Below are 24730 nucleotides of genomic sequence, written 5' to 3' on the forward strand. Positions count from 1 at the left end.
TGTCGGAGGGGCAGTACTGAGGGAGTGCCGCACTGTCGGAGGGGCAGTACTGAGGGAGCGCCACACTGTCGGAGGGGCAGTACTGAGGGAGCGCCGCACTGTCGGAGGGGCAGTACTGAGGGAGCGCCGCACTGTCGGAGGGGCAGTACTGAGGGAGCGCCGCATTGTCGGAGGGGCAGTACTGAGGGAGCGCTGCACTGTCGGAGGGGCGGTACTGAGGGAGCGCTGCACTGTCGGAGGGGCAGTACTGAGGGAGCGCCGCACTGTCGGAGGGGCAGTACTGAGGGAGCGCCGCACTGTCGGAGGGGCAGTACTGAGGGAGCGCTGCACTGTCGGAGGGGCAGTACTGAGGGAGCGCCGCACTGTCGGATGAGACATTAAACCGAGGGTCCGTCTGCCCTCTCAGGTGGGCTTAAAAGATCCCACGGCCACTATTTCCAAGAGGAGCGGGGAAGTTATTGCAGGACAATCAGACATGTGCTGTAATCTTTTGCTGTAAATGTTTGCTGCAACTTGACCAAATTTAATGTACCAGCATGCCTTGAGAGGCTTTCTGCTGAACAAATGTAAAATAAACTGCGGCGACTGTGAGCTGTGAAGGCTGCAAGCTGTTAATCAGATAAGGAAGCGACAGACCCTGAGCAGGAACAAACGGTTGGGCATTACAAAGACAGGTACATCTTCAGGCAAATGGTGTGAACGGTCTTGGGGGGGGCCCCCCGGGGGTCATGAAACGAGCCATCCGGAGCTGAAGGGAGGAGACAGACCCTGGGAGTTGTGCAAAAACAGGACACGAGTTAACGGGTTTTGCACAATGTGTGTTGCAACCAAATGGTCAGCCGACCACATCTGCAAATAACAACGGTCGGCCGACACAGGATGTGTACGTTTGAGTGAGAGCTCAGACAACTCAAGCCGAACATCGGAGGGATGCCCCTCACAGCCCCTGCATGATGGAATTGACTGCGAAAGATAAGAACTGTATAAAAGACAGTGGGCAGGATTTTCATTGGGCCGTGGAGGCGAGATTGGAGGCGTGTGGGGGGGTTAAAATCTTGAAATCGGGGGGCACGAACCCATCCCGCCTCCATGCCAGTTTCAAAGGAGGCGGGTACCCGACCCACACTGGGACCCACCTGCCCGAGGCGGGAAGGGGATTAGTGCCAATTAACTGCCTGTTACCAGGTAGTTAACAGGCAGTTTTTAGCCTAATCCTTATTTTTATCCCTGAAGTGTGGGATTCCCGACGGCTCCAAACCACGCCAAGTTAGCGAGGCGGACCGTCGGGCTGAAGGACTTGGAGGGTTCGAGATGTCCGGTGTTCAGGTGAGTGATGGGTGCATGAGTGCAGAGGTAAGTGTGTTTGGTGTGTGTAAAGTGTTTAAAGAAGTTTGACTTACCTTTACAGCCTTCCTTCCTTCAGGTCTCAGGAGTCCTTCATCTCACCGGCACAGAAAGCAGAATGGCCGCGAGCTGTCAAAAGTTCCAGCATTCAGCTTTCTGTTCTGGAGAGATCTCTGAATCAGCCTGAGAGGAAGGAATTAACTTGGAGTACAGATTGTCAGTGTTTGACAGCTTCAAAGAACTGTCAGACGCTGATATTTCATCTGTCAAAAGCTTTTGACAGATGAAATGTCAATCTGTGACGTCACCTGCCCTTAATTGGCCTGCTGAGTCCACTGGGCGGGCTCAACAAGGTCAATCAAGGGAAAATCGCGTGGGTTGGCCACAACTCAATGGAGGCGGGACTACAACCCCGAAAGTTGTAGTCCCGCCTCCTGCACACCTCCAGTATCAAAATCCAGCCCAGTGTCTTAAAGATATCAGCAAGGCAATCGGAAGGAGGGGCCTGGCCAGTCTTCTCGCCTACGAGGACCTACAATCGACGCTGGACTGATCATCCGTGGGTGGTTGTATGTACGATCTCTTGTAACATTATTGGTGTACTGCTCGAATTCAGACCATTAGTGATAGGGGTTTTGAATCTGTCTGAAGGACAATAAAATGTGAAAGACGGACTCGTGTGTCTCGTGTAATTTCTCGTAAATCTTAGGTACGAATCTGTAACCTGTAGGTCGTAGGTCTTACATTATCCCTGGTGTCCTGGGGCCAATATTTATCCCTCGACTAACATCACTAAAAACAGATCATCCGGTCATTATCTCATTGCTGTTTGTGGGAGCTTGCTGTGCGCAAATTGGCTGCTGCATTTCCCACATTACACCAGTGACCACACTTCAAAAAAAGTACTTCATTGGCTGTGAAGCGCTTTGGGACGTCCTGAGGCTGTGAAAGGTGGTGAGAAAAGGCCACGGCCCATCTAGTTCGCCTTCTACTATCCTTCTGTGCGTGTGATCCAACGATAATGGGGTTGTCGAGTAACCACAGCGAGCAATCTCTTATCAATGGGGGGAATTTTATCAATGGGGGCGCGTTGGGGGCAGGACTGCGGCATGTCGGGTTTCAGTCCCGCCCCCAACGACATCCGGCCAGCCCACGCTATTTTCCCTTGATTGACCTCGTTGAGCCCGCCCGGCGGGCTTAGCAGGCCAATTAAGGGGAAGCCGGTTGCAGAGAACGTCAGCGTTATGACGTTTCATCTGTCAAAAATTTTTGACATGTGAATTGTCATCGTTTGACAGCTCTGTGAATCTGTCAAACGCTGACAATCTCTGTTCTTTGGTGAGTCCTTGTACTCACCAAACCGCTTTCCTGAGCAGAAATCAGATGGCTGCTGCATCTGAGAATGCAGCAGCTGTTCTGTCACCTCTGCCGTGGAGATGAGGAGCCTCCGGATCCCCAAGGGTTGAGACCTGCAAGAAGAAACAAAGGTAACAAACTTTTTCTAACACTTTTCACTCACCTCCCATACTTAGCTCTCCACACTTGCACCCATCACTCACCTCCACAGCGCACCTTTCGAACCCTCTGACTCCCGCTGACCCAACTGCTCGCCTCGCTGACCCTGGCGGGGTTTCCCGACGTCGGGAAACCCGCACTTGTGTGGGTAAAATGGGGATAATCCTCTTAACTGTTAACAGGCAGTTAAGTGGCTGTAATCCCCTTCCCGCCTCCAGGAGACGGGTCCCAGCGCGAGTCGGGGACCCGCCTCCCGGGAAGATGGCACCGAGGCGGGTTGGGGGCGGGTTTGGTACCCGCTCCCATTTTCCCGGCAGTCCCGCCTCCAAACTCGCCTCCCCAGGGCTGGGCAAAATTCCCCCCAATGAGTCTACAACAGAGCCCGACACGAGGCGAGGGAAAGCCCCCCCCCCCCGCAAGTGCCGGAGAGCGTTGGGAGCCACAGTTCCACAGTCACCCGTTCCTCCCGAGCACGCTGCGCTCACCGCACGCCACGTCCCAAATTGCTCACCGACTGTTTGCCAGAATGCATCTGAGTGAATCAACGTTAACTGTCCCCACCGCCTGCCCCGGGGAGCCTGCTCCGGAGATTGACCTCTCGCTCACTGAAATATTGTTCCCGCGGATTCGTTTTGAATTTAAGGCGTCAAGGGGTACGGGGAGAGAACGGGAATATGGTATTGAGATAGAGGAGGATCGGCCATGATCATATTGAATGGTGGAGCAGGCTCGAGGGGCCGAATGGCCGACTACTGCTCCTATTTTTCTATGTTTCTATGTTAGCCCCCTTCGAGCGCAGGCCGTGTCCTCTGGTTCGACTGTTCTGGACAAGGTGAGACAGCTCGTCCTGCTCGACATTATCCAGTTCCTTTACAGTCTTAAAAACACCTCCCCCAACTTCTCTTTTCCAGTGAGATCATGCCCAATTTACACAATCGCTCCTCATAATCCAATCCAGTCCAACATAAGAATCAGGAGCAGGAGTTGGCCATTTGGCCCCTCGAGCCTGCTCCGCCATTTAGTGTGATCATGGCTGATCTTCTACCCCATCTCCACTTTCCTGCACTTTCTTCATATCCCTTGATTCCCTTAATATCCAAAAATCTATCGATCTCGGCCTTGAATATACTCAACGACTGAGCCTCTACTGCCCTCTGGGGCAGAGAATTCCAAAGATTCACCGCCCTCTGAGTGAAGAAATTCCTCCTCATCTCAATCCTCAATGGCCGACCCCTTACCCTGAGACTGTGACCCCTGGTTCTAGACTCTCCAGCCAGGGGGAAACAGCCTCTCAGCATCTACCCTGTCAATCCCCCTCAGAATCTGACATATTTCGATGAGCTCACCTCTCATATCCTTTCAGTAACCGCAATATTCTTTCTGTAGTGCAGCGATCAGAACTGTCCACAGCATTCTGAGTGTAGTCGCACCAATGATTTATAAAGTGGCAGGATTATCTCACTATTTCAGCTCAATAGTGAACCTTTCAATACATCCCAATATCTGATTTGCTTTACTCGCTACCCCCGAGCATTATTGCCAATGTGTTGCTGATCACGACTCCCCCTCCACCCCTCCGATCTCTTTCACTTTTCTTTCCATTCAAGTCTTCTTCTTTCGTATGGTGGAACCAAAGCAAATCAGATCTCAATATCTAAGTCAGATATCCAGGCCGAAGCTTCCGGTGTGACAGTATGGATAATGAAGCAGTCCGTGCCCGCACGCAACAAGACCTGGACGACGTTCAGGCTTGGGCTGATAAGTGGCAGGTAACATTCGCGCCACAGAAGTGCCAGGCAATGACTATCTCCCCACAAGCGAGAGTCTAACCACCTCCCCTTGACATTCAACGGCATTTTTAAAATTCGTTCATGGGATGTGGGCGTCGCTGGCAAGGCCCAGCGTTTATTCCCCATCCCTAATTGCCCCTTGAGAAGGTGGTGGTGAGCCGCCTTCTTGAACCGCTGCAGTCCGTGTGGTGAAGGTGCTCCCACAGTGCTGTTAGGGAGGGAGTTCCAGGATTTTGACCCAGCGATGATGAAGCAACGGCCAATATATTTCCAAGTCAGGATGGTGTGAGTGACTTGGAGGGGAACTTGGAGGTGGTGGTGTTCCCATGCGCCTGCTGCCCTTGTCCTTCTAGGTGGAAGAGGTCGCGGGTTTGGGAGGTGCTGCCGAAGAAGCCTTGGCGAGTTGCTGCAGTGCATCTTGTAGATGGTACACACTGCAGCCACGGTGCGCCGGTGGTGGAGGGAGTGAATGTTTAAGGTGCTGGATGGGGTGCCAATCAAGCGGGCTGCTTTGTCCTGGATGGTGTTGAGCTTCTTGAGTGTTGTTGGAGCTGCACTCATCCAGGCAAGTGGAGAGTATTCCACCACACTCCTGACTTGTGCCTTGTAGATGGTGGAAAGGCTTTGGGGAGTCAGGAGGTGAGACACTCGCCGCAGAATACCCAGCCTCTGACCTGCTCTTGTTGCCACAGTATTTATGTGGCTGGTCCGGTTAAGTTTCTGGTCAATGGTGACCCCCAGGATGTTGATGGTGGGTGATCCACCTCGGGGAGCTCTCCTCTGTCCTCTTTCCCCTCCTCGACTGCCCGGTTTATATACCTTATTTCAGGGGCCGGTGGATACCTCACGCCAATCATCGGTTTAATTACATTTACCCATTCCATGTTCAATTGCAGGGGAATAGACACCCAAGGCGGACCCCTCCTAACCTAGGCTCCAGCCCCGTGAGATCATTCCTTCGCTTATCTCTTGTATGGACATCTTGTTACCTTCTCACAGACAGTTTGTTTTAGATACGTGGATCATGAGGCTCCTTCTCCAACCTCTTATCAGGCCCAGTCATGCCTACACAGAGGCCTGTTTCTACATTCTGTCCTTGGCCCCATAACGAGCCCTTGTGAAAGCCCTTATCTAACATAAGTAACATTGTTCTGTGTCAGCTCAGGCAGACTGCTGAAGAATTCCCCTTAATAGAGAAGCCTATTTCTTATGATTCTATAGGACCACTATTTCTAGGTGGCAGCACCTACCATGACCGGTTCTGAGGCGGTCGATGGTTGTCCACTGTTTGCGAGGCACGTTGTACTGTGGGGTCCTCTATAAAGGAATCCATTCCGTGTGTCGCAGTTCTTCCAAGCATTTCGCCATCGGTCATCAAGGCTGAGGGGAGATCGCTGAAGGGCCTTTGGCGACAGTCCAGAAATGGCCTTCTAGATTTGAGCCGGGTTGGTGGTGGGTTGTTCAAGTGGGCCTGGATCGGCATATCTTTGCTGGTGTGGCGGTTGTGTTCCCTGGCGACTGCATATTCGCGGCGTAGGTGTGGTGGTGCGATGTTTGCAAGCACAGGCAGCCTAGGAGTTGGTGTCGATAAAAGCGTACCGTTGAAGCATATCGTTTAAGTAATAGCCCCTTTCCTGGATTTTTGTTGTCCCCGTGCAAAGCACTTAGCATTTCGCTGCATTGAACTGCATCTGCCACCTGTCTGCCCAATTCCCCAAGCCTACCACCCTCAGTTAGCTTTGCATCATCTGCAAATTTAGCCTCTGTGCTTGTGACTCCGAGCTCCAGATCATTTATGAAGCTATTAAATCAAAAGAAGTCCCAAAATCAGGTTAAGATCCTGGAACTCCCGCCCGAGGGAGCGCCTTCACCACGCGGGACTGCAGCGGTTCAAGAAGGCGGCTCACCACCACCTTCTCAAGGGCAATTAGGGATGGGCAATAAATGCTGGGCCTTGCCAGCGACACCTGCATCCCGCTAATAAATATAAAAAATAAAAATAGTAACAGACCCCCGTGGGACCCCACTGGCAACATTCTCCCAGGTTGGTAACAATCCCTGTAGCTTTCACATCCTCAGGACGTCCCAAAGCGCTTTACAGCCAATGAGGTACTTTTTTGAAGTACTTTTGTTGTAATGTAGGAAACGCGGCAGCCAATTTGTGCACAGCAAGCTCCCACGAACAGCAATTTGATAATGACCAGATCATCTGTTTTTAGTGATGTTGGTTGAGGGATAAATATTGGCCCCAGGACACCGGGGAGAACTCCCCCCTGCTCTTCTTCCAATAGTGGCCGTGGGATCTTTTACATCCACCTGAGAGGGCAGACGGGGCCTCGGTTTAACATCTCATCTGAAAGACAGCATCTCAGACAGTGCGGCGCTCCCTCAGTACCGCCCCTCCGACAGTGCGGCGCTCCCTCAGTACCGCCCCTCCGAAAGTGCGGCGCTCCCTCAGTACCGCCCCTCCGACAGTGCGGCGCTCCCTCAGTACCGCCCCTCCGACAGTGCGGTGCTCCCTCAGTACCGCCCCTCCGAAAGTGCGGCGCTCCCTCAGTACTGCCCCTCTGACAGTGCGGCGCTCCCTCAGTACTGCCCCTCCGACTGTGCGGCACTCCCTCAGTACTGCCCCTCCGACAGTGCGGCGCTCCCTCAGTACTGCCCCTCTGACAGTGCGGCGCTCCCTCAGTACTGCCCCTCCGACTGTGCGGCACTCCCTCAGTACTGCCCTGCCGACAGTGCGGCGCTCCCTCAGTACTGCCCCTCCGACAGTGCGGCGCTCCCTCAGTACCGCCCCTCCGACAGTGCGGCGCTCCCTCAGTACTGCCCCTCTGACAGTGCGGCGCTCCCTCAGTACCGCCCCTCTGACAGTGTGGCCCTCCCTCAGTACTGCACCTCTGACAGTGCAGCACTCCCTCAGTACTGCCCCTCTGACAGTGTGGCCCTCCCTCAGTACTGCACCTCTGACAGTGCAGCACTCCCTCAGTACTGCCCCTCTGACAGTGCGGCGCTCCCTCAGTACCGACCCTCCGACAGTGCGGCGCTCCCTCAGTACCGCCCCTCCGACAGTGCGGCGCTCCCTCAGTACCGCCCCCCCGACAGTGCGGCGCTCCCTCAGTACTGCACCTCTGACAGTGTGGCCCTCCCTCAGTACTGCACCTCTGACAGTGCAGCACTCCCTCAGTACTGCCCCTCTGACAGTGCGGCGCTCCCTCAGTACTGCCCCTCCGACAGTGCGGCGCTCCCTCAGTACCGCCCCTCCGACAGTGCGGCGCTCCCTCAGTACCGCCCCCCCGACAGTGCGGCGCTCCCTCAGTACTGCCCCTCCGACAGTGCGGCGCTCCCTCAGTACCGCCCCTCCGACAGTGCGGCGCTCCCTCAGTACCGCCCCTCCGACAGTGCGGCGCTCCCTCAGTACCGCCCCTCCGACAGTGCGGCGCTCCCTCAGTACCGCCCCTCCGACAGTGCGGCGCTCCCTCAGTACTGCCTCTCCGACAGTGCGGCGCTCCCTCAGTACCGCCCCTCCGACAGTGCGGCGCTCCCTCAGTACCGCCCCTCCGACAGTGCGGCGCTCCCTCAGTACTGCCTCTCCGACAGTGCGGCGCTCCCTCAGTACCGCCCCTCCGACAGTGCGGCGCTCCCTCAGTACTGCCTCTCCGACAGTGCGGCGCTCCCTCAGTACTGCCCCTCCGACAGTGCGGCGCTCCCTCAGTACTGCCTCTCCGACAGTGCGGCGCTCCCTCAGTACTGCCCCTCCGACAGTGCGGTGCTCCCTCAGTACCGCCCCTCCATCAGTACTGACACCGGGAGTGTCGGCCTGGATTTTCTGCACAGGTCTCTGGAGCGGGACTCGAACCCACGACCTTCTGACTCGGCGGGGAGAGAGGGGGTGATATCCACTGAGCCACTGCATTGTGCAAGCACTGAGCGTCACTCTGCCCTGTAGAGATATTCCCAGCGCGGTGAACTGCATTACCCGAGGGGCCGCTGGTCACAGCACTAATTCCCCTCGAGAAGGTTGCAGCCGTGTGAAAGTAAATCCCTAATCTTCTTTTCTTGGCGATGCAGAGTTCAGTTCCCTTCGGCTTCAGCCCTTTGTACCTTGCGTACTCGGCTTTCTGTCGCCAGAACACCTCCCTCCCCGCTGGACGGCCGGTTCTGCAGCTGAACGCCCGGAGCCCAGGTGAGGTACGTGCAACGAGCCCTCTCCCTGCTTCCTGATTTTTTTTTGAAGTTTTAGTTCGCCTGCTCCCCATGTGAATCAGAGGCCTAGTAGCCCAGGCTGTGCGATCCTTCCTGCGGGAGTGGGATTTCTCGTCGAAGGGGTGAAATCTGCAGGGCTGTGGGGAAAGAGCAGGGGGGGAGTGGGACTAATTGGAGAGCTCTTTCAAAGAGCCGGCAGAGGCACGATGGGCCGAATGGCCTCCTTCTGTGCTGTGTCATTCTTTGAACCACTGTCCCTGAAACGTTTTGTTCAACTCTCTTTGACCTTCTCACCCAAAGCCCAAGCTTTGATAAAACAAACAATTCTTTCGTATATTTCTTTTATTTCTGCTACTTCAGAGGAACCTGCTATCTTCCTAAAAACGTCCCTCTCTTTTAACAAAGAAACATAGAAGATAGGAGCAGGAGTCGGCCATTCGGCCCCTCAAGCCTGCTCCGCCATTCAATGAGATCATGGCTGATCATCCAGATTCAGTACCCTGTCCCTGCCTTCTCCCCATATCCCTTGATCCCTTTAGCCTTAAGAAATATATCCAACTCCTTCTTGAATATATTTAATGATTTGGCCTCAACATCGTAGGTTTACCTTCTAGACATTTTTCCGCCGTATATTTTTTGTTTTGTAACCGTTCATCGATGGTTAATGCTTGTTTTAATTCATCCCGCGGACGCGGGCGTCGCTGGCAAGGCCGGCATTTATCGCCCGTCCCCCTTAGTTGCCCCTCTCGAGAAGGTGGCGGTGAGCCGCCATCTTTGACCGCTGCGGCCCCGTGCGGTGAAGAGCAACGGTTGGTTTTCCGAACGGCAAGGAACCGGCCGCCCTGACCCGGTCTGGGCCTGTATGTGACACCGACGCGGTTGACCCGCATCTGCCCCTCCGAAACAGCCACTCGATTGTGTCAGACCGCCTTCACGGCACGGGACCGCTGCGGTTCAAGAAGGCGGCCAACCACCGCCTTCTCAAAAGTCGGGGGGGCGACTAGGGGGGAACGGGCGATAAATGCAGGCCCCCAGATTAAATAATTTTTATTAAAACAATGGAAGGGGGGATAAATTTTCCAAAGAATAGCACCCCCCGCCCCCCAGGTGCGGTATCTGTCCCTGGAGCAGGCCGAAGCCTTTCTGTCAGGCCCCAGGCCTCTGCACGTTAATATTTGATAGACAGGGAGTAAGTCGCTGCGTGGGAAGGGACGGGGGTGGGTGGTCGGGGGGGTGGGGGTGTGTGGGTGTTTGTGGTGACAACCCCTCAGGGGAGAGGGAGGGGGAAGGGAGGAACTGCAGGCTCCGTGAGGCAGCCGAGCGTCAGATGGAAGCTTTGAGAGAGAGTGTGGGAGGCGAGCCCCTCGCCATCCTCCCGAGACGGTGGACAGCAGTCGTCAGCAGGCAACAAGGGGTAAATAATCCCATCCTCTGCTATCTGCGGCTGCACTCTATGACCTAGTTTTAATTTTGTAGAATGGGTTTGACGTGTGTGCTTTGAGGGCCGCAGTTCTTTTGAAGGTAGAAGGCCCGTTGCCATGGCAATGCCGCTTGTGCGAGACAGGGTGATGGGTTCCCCCCGGTGTCAGTAACGACTCCTGCGCAGGAATCTAGAGCAGCACGGGCTGGGAGTGATACTCACTGACCCTTCTCTCCGCTGCCTCAACGGTTTTAAAAATAAATAAATATCTAATTCAGATCAGACGGTCTCGGAGGGGACTGAGCTGTGCTGGAGCAGTGAAGGATCTCAGCCCGCGAATAAAGTCAACGGGTGGAAATTCCGCGTCCCGGTGCTCACGGAGGCCGAGAGTGCCAATTGTGGGGCGCGATTGGGATGGGGATCTTGCGCAGTTTGATAAGGGGTCAGCCGCGGATCAGTGGGGTCGCTCTCTCTCTCTCACTCACCTCCGCGTCAGAAGGTCGTGGGTTCGTAGTCTCACTCCAGAGACTCGAGCACAAAAAATCCAGGCCGACGCTGCCAGTGCCAGTGCTGAGGGAGCGTCGCACTGTCGGAGGGGCGGTACTGAGGGAGCGCCGCACCGTCGGAGGGGCGGTACTGAGGGAGTGCTGCACTGTCGGAGGGGCAGTACTGAGGGAGCGCTGCACCGTCGGAGGGGCGGTACTGAGGGAGCGCCGCACCGTCGGAGGGGCGGTACTGAGGGAGCGCTGCACTGTCGGAGGGGCAGTACTGAGGGAGCGCCGCACTGTCGGAGGGGCAGTACTGAGGGAGCGCCGCACTGTCGGAGGGGCGGTACTGAGGGAGCGCCGCACTGTCGGAGGGGCGGTACTGAGGGAGCGCCGCACTGTCGGAGGGGCAGTACTGAGGGAGCGCCGCACTGTGGGAGGGGCAGTACTGAGGGAGCGCCACACTGTCAGAGGGGCGGTACTGAGGGAGCGCCGCACTGTCGGAGGGGCGGTACTGAGGGAGCGCCGCACTGTCGGAGGGGCAGTACTGAGGGAGCGCCGCACTGTCAGAGGGGCGGTACTGAGGGAGCGCCGCACTGTCGGAGGGGCGGTACTGAGGGAGCGCCGCACTATCGGAGGGGCAGTACTGAGGGAGCACCGCACTGTGGGAGGGGCAGTACTGAGGGAATGCCGCACTGTCGGAGGGGCAGTACTGAGGGAGTGCCGCACTGTCGGAGGGGCAGTACTGAGGGAGTGCCGCACTGTCGGAGGGGCAGTACTGAGGGAGTGCCGCACTGTTGGAGGGGCAGTACTGAGGGAGCGCCGCACTGTCGGAGGGGCAGTACTGAGGGAGCGTCGCACTGTCGGAGGGGCAGTACTGAGGGAATGTCGCACTGTCGGAGGGGCAGTACTGAGGGAGCGCCGCACTGTCGGAGGGGCAGTACTGAGGGAGCGCTGCACTGTCGGAGGGGCAGTACTGAGGGAGCGTCGCACTGTCGGAAGGGCAGTACTGAGGGAGCGTCGCACTGTCGGAGGGGCGGTACTGAGGGAGCGCCGCACTGTCCGGAGGGGCAGTACTGAGGGAGCATCGCACTGTCGGAGGGGCAGTACTGAGGGAGTGTCGCACTGTCGGAGGGGCAGTACTGAGGGAGTGCCGCTCTGTCGGAGGGGCGGTACTGAGGGAGCGCTGCACTGTCGGAGGGGCGGTACTGAGGGAGCGCCGCACTGTCGGAGGGGCAGTACTGAGGGAGCGCCGCACTGTGGGAGGGGCAGTACTGAGGGAGCGCCGCACTGTCAGAGGGGCGGTACTGAGGAAGCGCAGCACTGTCGGAGGGGCGGTACTGAGGGAGCGCCGCACTGTTGGAGGGGCAGTACTGAGGGAGCACCACACTGTCGGAGGGGCAGTACTGAGGGAACGCCGCACTGTCGGAGGGGCAGTACTGAGGGAGTGCCGCACTGTTGGAGGGGCAGTACTGAGGGAGCGCCGCACTGTCGGAGGGGCAGTACTGAGGGAGCGTCACACTGTCGGAGGGGCAGTACTGAGGGAGCGTCGCACTGTCGGAGGGGCAGTACTGAGGGAACATCGCATTGTCGGAGGGGCAGTACTGAGGGAGCGCTGCACTGTCGGAGGGGCAGTACTGAGGGAGTGCCGCACTGTTGGAGGGGCAGTACTGAGGGAGCGCCGCACTGTCGGAGGGGCAGTACTGAGGGAGCGTCGCACTGTCGGAGGGGCAGTACTGAGGGAATGTCGCACTGTCGGAGGGGCAGTACTGAGGGAGTGCTGCCCTGTTGGAGGTGCCGTCTTTCGGATGAGACAATAAACCGAGGCCCCGTCTGCCCTCTCAGGTAGATGTAAAAGATCCCACGGCCACTATTGGAAGAAGAGCAGGGGGGAGTTCTCCCCGGTGTCCTGGGGCCAATATTTATCCCTCAACCAACATCACTAAAAACAGATGATCCGGTCATTGTCACATTGTTGTTTGTGGGAGCTTGCTGTGCCGAAATTGGCTGCCGCATTTCCTACATTACAACAGTGACCACACTTCAAAAAGTACTTCATTGGCTGTAAAGCGCTTTGGGAGGTCCTGAGGGGGTGAAAGGCGCGGGAGAAATGCAAGTCCACCGTTATAGGGCAGTTAAGTTAAACTCTACTTCAGAAAGTGCGAAGAGTCTTGGCTTCGACACAGCGAGGATACAGGCAGGAGGCAGAGAGGGTAAGATGGGGTATTTGGAGAAGAGAGGGACAACGGTTCAGGTTGAATTTATATATGTGGCTCCGCTCATCATTGTGGAGTTAATTTCTGGTTAACTCTAGGTCCGCTGAAGGCCCAGTAGCCACAGGTTACACCCCGGCGACGTTGAGCGATACAGAGCAGAGGAACGCAGCGTCAATGTCCAGTCTGTGATCCCAGCCAGGCCAAGACAATTGGCCTCAGCACCCTTGAGCGAGAGAGCTGAAAAATCATCCATGATTCTCTCTTCCCTATCCAAGTTGACTCCTCCAGCCCCACAACTCCCCGAGATCTCTGCGCTCCTCCAATTCCGGCCTCTTGCGCATCCCCCCGATTTCCATCGCTCCACCATTGGCGGCCGTGCCTTCAGCCGCCCGGGCCCCGAGCTCTGGAATCCCCTCCCTAAACCTCTCCGCCTCTCTCTCCTCCTTTAAGACCCCTCCTTAAAACCGACCCCTTTGACCAGGAATGTGGGTCACCTGCCCTAATATCTCCTTATGTGGCTCGGGGTCAAATATTGTCCGATAATTGCTCCGGTGAAGAGCCTTGGGGACGTTAAAGGCGCTATATAAATGCAAGTGGTGGTTGTTGTTGGAAAGACTGTGGGTGCACGAACATCAGATCAGGACAGGATCGGACTCCAGGAGCGGAGAGCTCGCTGACGCTCACTGCGCCCGAAGAGGAACAGGGAGCCTGAAGCGAGAGATTGCCTGATGTCGCTCGGAGGCGGTGTCGGCGGTTTGGGGGTCAACCCTCGCGCTAGGATGGCCGGTCCCGGCCGCAGACCTGCTCGAGAATGCAAGGGAATGGAGTATAAAAGTAGGGAAGTCCTGTTACAACTGTCCAGGGCGTTGATGAGACCACACCTGGAGTACTGCGTACAGTTTTGGTCTCCTTATTTAAGGAAGGATATACTTGCATTGGGGGCAGTTCAGAGAAGGTTCACACGGTTGATTCCTGAGATGAAGGGGTTGTTTTGTGAGGAAAGGTTGAGCAGGTTGGGCCTATACTCATTGGAGTTTAGAAGAATGACAGGGGATCTTATTGAAACGTATAAGATTCTGAGGGGGCTCGACAGGGTAGATGCAGAGAGGATGTTTCCCCTCGTGGGGAAATCTAGAACTCGGGGGCATAGTTTCAGAATAAGGGGGCACCCTTTTAAATCGGAAATGAGGAGAAATTCCTTCTCTCAGAGGGTCGTGAATCTGTGGAATTCTCTTCCCCAGAGAGCTGTGGAGGCTGGGTCATTGAATATATTCAAGGTGGAGAGAGACAGATTTTTGAACGATAAGGGAGTCGAGGGTTATGGGGAGCGGGCAGGGGAGTGGAGTTGAGGCCAAGATCAGATCAGCCATGATCTCATTGAATGGCGGAGCAGGCTCGAGGGGCCGAATGACCTAATCCTGCTCCTACTGTCTTATGTTCTTATGAGACTTGGGACGCTGGACGGATGGCCTCATCGAAACCACCCCTCCCCCCCCCCACCCCAGAGCTCGCGTTGTCCGCATTGCGAAAGCGGGTGGTGGGGTTGGGGTTGCGGGGGGGGCACGTGACCTGGCCAGTCGGAGCGTTACCGCGAGAGGTCTTGCTTCACCGCTGAGCTCAGCTCCTCTGTGCCCCTGAGCCCCTTGGCAGGGCTGCGTGTGATCTGACGCATGACACAGGGCTAACCACATGTGCTGTGCGAGCGAGTGTTCAGTTCCTGTTTCCACGGCTCAGTACCTCAATGGTCTCGACGACTCTCTTACCGTCAAATAAGAACATAAGAAACAGGAGCAGGAATAGGCCACTCGGCCCCTCGAGCCTGCTCCGCCATTCAATAAGATCATGGCTGATCTCGGGCTCAAAGCCACGTCCCTGCTCCCCATAACCCTTCACTCCCTTATCTTGTAAAAATCTCCACCTTAAATGTATTTAATGACCCAGCCTCCACGGCTCTCCGGGGCAGAGAATTCCACCGATTTACGACCCTCCGAGAGAAGAAATTCCTCCTCATCTCACTTCTAAAAGGGCGACCCCTTATCCTGAAACTGTGCCCCCGAGTTCTAGATACCCCCACGAGGGGAAACATCCTCTCTGCATCTACCTTGTCGAGCCCCCTCAGTATCTTATATGTTTCAATAAGATCACCTCTCATTCTTCTAAACTCCAATGAGTGTAGGCCCAACCTGCTCAACCTTTCCTCATAAGTCAACCCTTTCATCTCTGGAATCAACTGAGTGAATCGTCCCTGAACTGCCTCCAATGCAAGTATATCCCTCCATAAATAAGGAGACCTAAACTGCACGCAGTACTCCAGGTGTGGTCTCACCAATACCTTGTACAGTTGTAGCAGGACTTCCCTGCTTTTATACTCCAAGCCCCCTTGCAATAAAGGCCAACATTCCATTTGCCTTTTTGATTACTTGCTGTACCTGCATGCTAACTTTTTGTGTTTCATGTACGAGGACCCCCAGGTGCCTCTGAGCTGTAGCATTTTGTAAATAAAATAGCCACGAAATCTTCAGGCTGTGCTCGCAGTCAGTTTTTCCGACAGCGATAGTCTTTCACCCACCCCGGCAATTTTTCCCCCCGCCCCCGCCTCGGCTGAAGGCGCTGACTCCCGCCGGGGCCGTTCTTCAGCTATCAGCCTGGACAGTGAGTGCAAGCAAGCTACACGACCATGCCGAGCGCCAGAGCTGAGGGGTGGGGTGGGGGGGGGGTGTTGGCCATGCTTGTACGTGTCGCGGTGCGCACAGGCGCGCGCGCGTGGGCCAAGCGTGTGTTTGGGCGCGCGTGTGCGCGGACTGTTCTTTTTTTTCTGCGTCGTGTTGTTCAAGGGCGCCACGCTCCAGGCCTTGTCTACAACGCGCAGCTGCGCAAGGACGTATGCATGTCGGGGCATGCACATCCGTGTGCGAGCATGCGTGCACATCGGGTCATCGTGTGTGCGCTGAAGACGAGGCCCGCAGCGAGGTGCTCCGAAGTCCCCCCGCACCGCGGTACTGAAAGGCATCACGCGGTGCGGGGCTGCGCCACCAAGACCGCCAATGTCCCTAAGAACATAAGAATTAGGAGCAAGAGTAGGCCATACGGCCCCTCGGGCCTGCTCCGCCATTCAATAGGATCATGGCTGATCCGAACCTAGACTCACGTCCACTTCCCTGCCCGCTCCCCGTAACCCCTAATTCCCTTATCTGCTAGGAAACTGTCTATCTCCGTTTTAAATCTATTTAATGTCGCAGCTTCCACAGCTCTCTGAGGTAGCAAATTCCATAGATTTACTACCCTCTGAGTGAAGAAGTTTCTCCTCATCTCAGTTTTGAAAGGGCAGCCCCTTATTCTAAGATTATGCCCCCTAGTTCTAGTCTCACCCATCAGTGGAAACATCCTCACCGCATCCACCCGATCAAGCCCCCTCACAATCTTATATGTTTCGATAAGATCGCCTCTCATTCTTCTGAACTCCAATGAGTAGAGTCCCAACCTACTCAACCTTTCCTCATACGTCAACCCCCTCATCTCCGGAATCAACCGAGTGAACCTTCTCTGAACTGCCTCGAGAGCAAGTATATCTTTTCTTAAATATGGAAACCAAAACTGCACGCAGTATTCCAGGTGTGGCCTCACCAATACCCTGTATAACTGCAGCAAGACTTCCCTGTTTTTATACTCCATCCCCCTTGCAATAAAAGCCAAGATTCCATTGGCCTTCCTGATCACCTGCTGTACCTGCATACTAACCTTCTGTGTTTCATGCACCAGGACCCCCAGATCCCTTTGTACTGTAGCACTTTGCAGTTTCTCTCCATTTAGATAATAACTTGCTCTTTGATTTTTTCTGCCAAAGTGCATAACCTCACACTTTCCAACATTATATTCCATCTGTCAAATCTCTGCCCACTCACTTAGCCTGCCTATGTCCTTTTGCAGGTTTTTTATGTCCTCCTCACTCACTGCTTTCCCTCCCATCTTTGTATCGTCGGCAAACTTGGATACGTTGCACTCGGTCCCTTCCTCCAAATCGTTAATATAGATTGTAAAGTCCCTGCTCACCGTTAAGCTGAGCCGGGGCCGCAGTGGGAGCCAAGCCTGGCCTCAGCGCCCCGGGGGTAAGGAGACGGGCGGGGCGTGGGTAAATCAGCCACAATCTTCGGATTGCCATCTCAGCCTGCGTGCGAGCGTCGCACGGAGACCAGACCCAGGCTCGCCCGAGTATCCCGCTGGCGCTCGCTCTCCGCGCGTCCAGGCCAAGAATGACTAAATGAAAGGGAGAGACAGGACAGGACGCTGACTTCAGCCGGTCGGGGCGGGCGAGCTGCACATCTAAGCCAGCGTATCAAACAGGCAGCGAGTTTACGGCGATTTAATGCGAAAAGCACAATCGCATCAACGGCAACCTCTTCCCACGCCAGGGTCGAGCAAGAGAGACTGTACATTAAAATAAAGTGACCTTACTAGCACAGGGGTGGGTAAACACTCCGCCTGCTACGACACTGAGTCACTCGTTCCCAGGAAAGAATGAAAGATCTCGCATTTCTACAGCGCCCTTCACAAGCACCGGACGTCCCAAAGCGCTTTTTAAAAAATTCGTTCATGGGATGTGGGCGCACGGCCGGCATTTATTTCCCATCCCTAGTTGCCCCTTGAGAAGGTGGTGGTGAGCCGCCTTCTTGAACCGCTGCAGTCCGTGTGGTGAAGGTGCTCCCACAGTGCTGTTAGGGAGGGAGTTCCAGGATTTTGACTCAGTGACGATGAAGGATCGGCTGATGTATCTGCTCTTGTGAGACCACACCTTGAGTATTGTGTGCAGTTTTGGTCGCCTTATCTGGAGGATGTTCTTGCCATGGAGGGAGTGCAGCGAAGATTCACCAGGCTGATACCTGGGATGGCAGGAATGACGTATGAGGAGAGATTGGGTCGACTGGGCTTATACTCACTGGAGTTTAGAAGAATGAGAGGGGATCTCATTGAAACTTATAAAATTCTAACAGGACTAGACAGACTAGATGCAGGAAGGATGTTCCCGATGGTCGGGGAGTCCAGAACCAGGGGTCACAGTCTAATGATAAGGGGTAAGCCATTTAGGACTGAGATGAGGAGGAATTTCTTCACCCAGAGAGTGGTGAACCTGTGGAATTCTCTACCACAGAAGGCAGTTGAGGCCAATTCATTAAATATATTCAAGAAGGAGTTGGATATATTTCTTAAGGCTAAAGGGATCAAGGGATATGGGGAGAAGGCAGGGACAGGGTACTGAGTGTGGATGATCAGCCATGATCTCATTGAATGGCGGAGCAGGCTCGAGGGGCCGAATGGCCTACTCCTGCTCCTATCTTCCAAGTCAGGATGGTGTGTGTGACTTGGAGGGGAACTTGGAGGTGGCGGTGTTCCCGTGCGCCTGCTGCCCTTGTCCTTCTAGGTGGAAGAGGTCGCGGGTTTGGGAGGTGCTGCCGAAGAAGCCTTGGCGAGTTGCTGCAGTGCATCTTGTAGATGGTACACACTGCAGCCACGGTGCGCCGGTGGTGGAGGGAGTGAATGTTTAAGGTGGTGGATGGGGTGCCGATCAAGCGGGCTGCTTTGTCCTGGATGGTGTCGAGCTTCTTGAGTGTTGTTGGAGCTGCACTCATCCAGGCAAGTGGAGAGTATTCCATCACACTCCTGACTTGTGCCTTGTAGATGGTGGAAAGGCTTTGGGGAGTCAGGAGGTGAGACACTCGCCGCAGAATATCCAGCCTCTGACCTGCTCTTGTTGCCACAGTATTTATGTGGCTGGTCCAGTTAAGTTTCTGGTCAAAGGTGACCCCCTTTGCAGCCAATAAAGTTCTTTTTGAAGTGTTGTCGCTGTTGTTCAGTCGGAAACGTAGATCCCAGGTTCAAAGGTCAGCCACCAAGAGGTGGCCATGGTCGGGGGAGGGGGGCAGGGCCGCTCCCGATCGGCAAACCCGCTGGGAAGAGCGACGGGTCCCAGGCACTGTTGTTGCTCCTCAGCGCCCCAAGGGTTAGGGAAGGGGAGCTGTCAGCCTGGGTTCCTGCTCCTGCTCGTTATCCAGAGACTCCCTGTTGGAAGGTGGGCGGCTGGACATCCACCGAGGGCAGGATCAGGCTGGGCTGTGAGACCCCCTCTGGTGGAATAGCCAGCCAGTACTCTCTGCCGGTGCTCCCAACATGAAGAATGGCCACTCGGGTGGGATGAAGCCCGTGGAACTGTGCCACACAAAGAGTCAGCACCTTGCGGAGAGGAGGGGAGAGAGAGATTGGAAATGTAGAACGAGAACAAGAAATCAAGCTCATCGGTGTCACTAACTTCATTCACTGGGCCAGACTGGAACATCAAACAGCTGGTGGGGGTGCTCAGCTCAGAACTGACCATGGGGCAGTGTAGAGGGAGCTTTACTCTGTACCTAACCCGTGCTGTACCTGCCCTGGGAGTGTTTGATGGGACAGTGTAGAGGGAGCTTTACTCTGTACCTAACCCGTGCTGCACCTGCCCTGGGAGTGTTTGATGGGACAGTGTAGAGGGAGATTTACTCTGTATCTAACCCGTGCTGTACCTGCCCTGGGAGTGTTTGATGGGACAGTGTAGAGGGAGCTTTACTCTGTATCTAACCCGTGCTGTACCTGCCCTGGAAGTGTTTGATGGGACAGTGTAGAGGGAGCTTTACTCTGTATCTAACCCGTGCTGTACCTGCCCTGGGAGTGTTTGATGGGACAGTGTAGAGGGAGCTTTACTCTGTATCTAACCCCGTGTTGTACCTGCCCTGGGAGTGTTTGATGGGACAGTGTAGAGGGAGCTTTACTCTGTATCTAACCTGTGCTGTACCTGCCCTGGGAGTGTTTGATGGGGACAGTGTAGAGTGAGATTTACTCTGTATCTAACCCGTGCTGTACCTGCCCTGGGAGTGTTTGATGGGACAGTGTAGAGGGAGCTTTACTCTGTATCTAACCCGTGCTGTACCTGCCCTGGGAGCCTTTGATGGGGACAGTGTAGAGGGAGCTTTACTCTGTATCTAACCCGTGCTGCACCTGCCCTGGGAGTGTTTGATGGGACAGTGTCGAGGGAGCTTTACTCTGTATCTAACCCATGCTGCACCTGCCCTGGGAGTGTTTGACGGGACAGTGTAGAGGGAGCTTTACTCTTTATCTAACCCATGCTGTACCTGCTCTGGGAGTGTTTGGTGGGACAGTGTAGACGACAGGATCGGGCTCAACCCTAACATCTCATCCAGGTTGACTCACAGTCAGTGTCTAGGCTGATATACGAAGAATGACTGTGGCAGTGAGGTATTGCAGGGAGGGTGTCTGCTTTGCAGTCTTTAAATGGGCAGTAATCAGCGTTTTAAGGCCAGGGGAAGAGAGAAAATTGGTGGGAAGATAGATGATGCTTATTGTATGAGATTCTTTCTGAGAAAAACAATCTTTGCAGGCCTTTTTCGCAAATGCGCAACCGTGCGAACAACAGGAAATTGCCTCATCCGGGTGTGTGGTTGGTTTGACAGCAGAGACAGCGCCTCCAGACACGGTGCTGAGACGCACAGATTGCAGAGTGGTTCGAAGAGGGGTTTGGGCTCCCTCGCACCGCCATGGACTCCCGGCTGGGTGTTGCGATTCTCGGGCTGGCCGCGCTGGCGGGCTCCGTGCTGACGCGCACGATGGAGGACGTGCGCCCTCGGATCTCCTTCGCCAGCGGTGAGTATGGATCCGCGGCTGCGGTTGTCCTCCTGCCGCCGGCGCGTCGCATTTTGTCTCCCTATCGTCCCCCCCCGCGCCACCCTGGCCTCCGTTGGTCTCGCAGTGTGCCACATCCCGAGTGCCGTGTGAGCTGCCCTGGGTTAACTGAGATGAGACGCTGTGATTGCCCCCACCCCCCCCCAGCGACCCATGGGTGAGAGAGCAGAACAATCAGCCTGGGTTCCTGCTCCTGCTCGTTATCCAGAGACTCCCGGCTGGAAGGTGGGCGGCTGGACATCCACCGAGGGCAGGATCAGGCTGGGCTGTGATGCCCCCTCTGGTCGAATAGCCGGGCAGTACTCTCTGCCGGTGCTCCCAACTTGAAAAATGGCCACTGGGGCGGGATGAAGCCCGTGGAACTGTGCCACACAAAGAGTCAGCACCTTGCGGAGAGGAGGGGAGAGAGAGATTGGAAATGTAGAACTAGAGCAAGAATTCAAGCTCCTCGGTGTCACTAACTTCACTCGCTGGGCCAGATTGGAACATCAAACAGCTGGTGGGGGTGCTCAGCTCAGACCTGACCATGGGGCAGTGTAGAGGGAGCTTTACGCTGTATCTAACCCGTGCTGTACCTGCCCTGGGAGTGTTTGATGGGAGAGTGTAGAGGGAGCTTTACTCTGTATCTAACCCGTGCTGTACCTGCCCTGGGAGTGTTTGATGGGACAGTGTAGAGGGAGCTTTACTCTGTATCTAACCCGTGCTGTACCTGCCCTGGGAGTGTTTGATGGGACAGTGTAGAGGGAGCCTTACTCTGTATCTAACTCCGTGCTGTACCTGCCCTGGGAGTGTTTGATGGGACAGTGTAGAGGGAGCTTTACTCTGTATCTAACCCGTGCCGTACCTGCCCTGGGAGTGTTTGATGGGACACTGTAGAGGGAGCTTTACTCTGTATCTAACCCCTGCTGTACCTGCCCTGGGAGTGTTTGATGGGACAGTGTAGAGGGGGCTTTACTCTGTATCTAACCCCGTGCTGTACCTGCCCTGGGAGTGTTTGATGGGACAGTGTAGAGGGAGCTTTACTCTGTATCTAACCCATGCTGTACCTGCCCTGGGAGTGTTTGATGGGACAGTGTAGAGGAGGCTTTAATCTGTATCTAACCCTGTGCTGTACCTGCCCTGGGAGTGTTTGATGGGACAGTGTAGAGGGAGCTTTACTCTGTATCTAACCCGTGCTGTACCTGCCCTGAGAGTGTTTGATGGGACAGTGTAGAGGGAGCTTTACTCTGTATCTAACCCGTGCTGTACCTGCCCTGGGAGTGTTTGATGGGACAGTGTAGAGGGAGCTTTACTCTGTATCTAACCCATGCTGTACCTGCCCTGGGAGTGTTTGATGGGACAGTGTAGAGGGAGCTTTACTCTGTATCTAACCCATGCTGTACCTGCCCTGGGAGTGTTTGATGGGACAGTGTAGAGGGAGCTTTACTCTGTATCTAACCCGTGCTGTACCTGCCCTGGGAGTGTTTGATGGGACAGTGTAGAGGGGGCTTTACTCTGTATCTAACCCCGTGCTGTACCTGCCCTGGGAGTGTTTGATGAGGACAGTGTAGAGGGAGCTTTACTCTGTATCTAACCCGTGCTGTACCTGCCCTGGGAGTGTTTGATGGGACAGTGTAGAGGGAGCTTTACTCTGTATCTAACCCGTGCTGTACCTGCCCTGGGAGTGTTTGATGGGACAGTGTAGAGGGAGCTTTACTCTGTATCTAACCCGTGCTGTACCTGCCCTGGGAGTGTTTGTTGGGACAGTGTAGAGGGAGTTTTACTCTGTATCTAACCCGTGCTGTACCTGCCCTGGGAGTGTTTGATGGGACAGTGTAGAGGGAGTTTTACTCTGTATCTAACCCCGTGCTGTACCTGCCCTGGGAGTGTTTGATGGGACAGTGTAGCGGGAGCGTTACTCTGTATCTAACCCCGTGCTGTACCTGCCCTGGGAGTGTTTGATGGGACAGTGTAGAGGGAGCTTTACTCTGTATCTAACCCGTGCTGTACCTGCCCTGGGAGTGTTTGTTGGGGGCACTGGGTTGCCGAAAGCGGGACAGTCCCATTCCTCGGCTTTGGGATGGGTCACCTTGATGAGCGCTACAAGAAATTGTGTTGACGAACAGTCTCGTGAAGGCAGTTTCACGACTTTAAGAACGTCTCTTTCGGATTTTGAGCTGGCATTGCCTCCATGCCTGAGCTCTTTGAGATGTCAAGTCATCTCCTGCATCTCTGGCGGATGTCTGTGGCTGCACTAACACCAGACAGAGAGAGAGGAAGGAAACCAATGGTTTGAAGCTGTTTAGAGTTTTTCAACAACATTTCTATAATGTATAGAGCTCATCTTCCGCACCTCCCCGCCACCACCCCAACCCTAGCCCATGGTCTCGTCGTGTGTCCACCCCAGCAGCATGAGCGAGCCTCAACGTTTTTTTTAATTCGTTCACGGGATGTGTGGCAAGGCCGGCGTTTATTGCCCATTCCCAATTGCCCCGGAGGCGGTGGTGGTGAGCCGCCGCCTTGAACCGCTGCCGTCCCGCGGTTGGGAAGGCAACTGCCTGCACTGATCTGGAACCAGCTCCACGGTTTTACGTAGAAACATAGAAGATAGGAGCAGGAGTAGGCCAATCGGCCCCTCGCGTCTGTTCCACCATTCAATAAGATCATGGCTGATCTGATCCTAACCTCAAATCTTCTATCACTCTGCATCCACCCGAACCCATGTGATCTCCCGGGAGAGGCGAAAAACCAGATAAAGACCCAATGGCCAATTTGGGAGAAAAAAATCTGGGAAATTCCTCTCCGACCCATCTAGGCGATCGAAATTCTTCCAGGAGATCACTCTGTCCCTATATTTTCTACAGTACTTACCTTCTGTAAAGGCGATCTCCACCCCAGCCAGGAACAGGAATAAAACCATCTCCTGAAATCTAACACAGAATTAGAACACAGTAGGAGCAGAACCAGGCTACACGGCCCCTGGGCCCACTCCACTACCCACAGGGCCATGACCATTCCGAACCTAGACTCATGTCCAATTTCCTGCCCGCTCCCCGTAACCCTTAATTCCCTTTACTTCTAGGAAACTATCTATTTCTGTTTTAAATTTATTTAATGATGTAGCTTCCACAGCTTTCTGGGGCAGCAAATTCCACAAACCTACCACCCTCTGAGTGAAGAAGTTTCTCCTCATCTCAGTTTTGAAAGAGCAGCCCCTTATTTTAAGATTATGCCCCCTAGTTCTAGTTTCACCCATCATTGGGAACATCCTCACCGCATCCACCCGATCAAGCCCCTTCACAATCTTATATGTTTCAATAAGATCGCCTCTCATTCTTCTGAACTCCAATGAGTAGAGTCCCAATCTACTCAACCTCTCCTCATATGACCACCCCCTCATCCCCGGGATTAACCGAGTGAACCTTCTTTGTACTGACTCGAGAGCAAGTATGTCTTTTCTTAAGTATGGACACCAAAACTGTATGCAGTATTCCAGGTGCGGTCTCACCAATACCTTGTACAACTGCAGCAATACCTCCCTGTTTTTATATTCCATCCCCCTAGCAATAAAAGCCAACATTCCATTGGCCTTCTTGATCACTTGCTGCACCTGCATACTAACTTTTTGAGTTTCGTGCACCAGGACCCCCAGATCCCTTTGTACTACAGTACTTTCCAGTTTCTTGCCATTAAGATAATAACTTGCTCCATGATTTTTCCTGCCAAAGTGCATAACCTCACACTTTCCAGTATTGTATTCCATCTGCCAAATCTCTGCCCACTTACTTAGCCTGTCAATGTCCCTTTGCAGGTTTTTTATGTCCTCCTCACTCACTACTTTCCGTCCCATCTTTGTATCATCTGCAAACTTTGATATGTTACATTCGGTCCCCTCCTCCAAATCGTTAATATAGATTGTAAAGAGTTGGGGACCCAGCACTGACCCCTGCGGAACACCACTAGTTACTGGTTGCCAATCTGAGAACGAACCATTTATCCCAACTCTCTGCTTTCTGTTAGAGAGCCAATCCTCCACCCACGCCAGAATATTACCCC

At 54.6% G+C, this 24730-nt stretch overlaps 1 protein-coding gene across 2 annotated transcripts in view; it reads left to right on the forward strand.

Moving 5' to 3' along the window:
- LOC147086434 (semaphorin-4B-like) overlaps positions 1-24730 on the forward strand; it is a 225931-nt gene that overhangs the window by 136683 nt on the left and 64518 nt on the right. For both annotated transcript variants that reach the window (XM_085978535.1, XM_085978536.1), the window contains one exon: positions 20394-20656. In XM_085978535.1, coding sequence (XP_085834661.1) covers positions 20551-20656 — 106 coding nt within the window. In that variant the 5' untranslated portion in view covers positions 20394-20550. The remainder of the gene's footprint in view (positions 1-20393; positions 20657-24730) is intronic.

The sequence above is a fragment of the Somniosus microcephalus genome, unplaced genomic scaffold (genome assembly GCF_052327205.1).
Source record: "Somniosus microcephalus isolate GS21.2 unplaced genomic scaffold, FLI_Smic_1.0 unresolved_chr7, whole genome shotgun sequence".
NCBI classification, from domain to species: domain Eukaryota; kingdom Metazoa; phylum Chordata; class Chondrichthyes; order Squaliformes; family Somniosidae; genus Somniosus; species Somniosus microcephalus.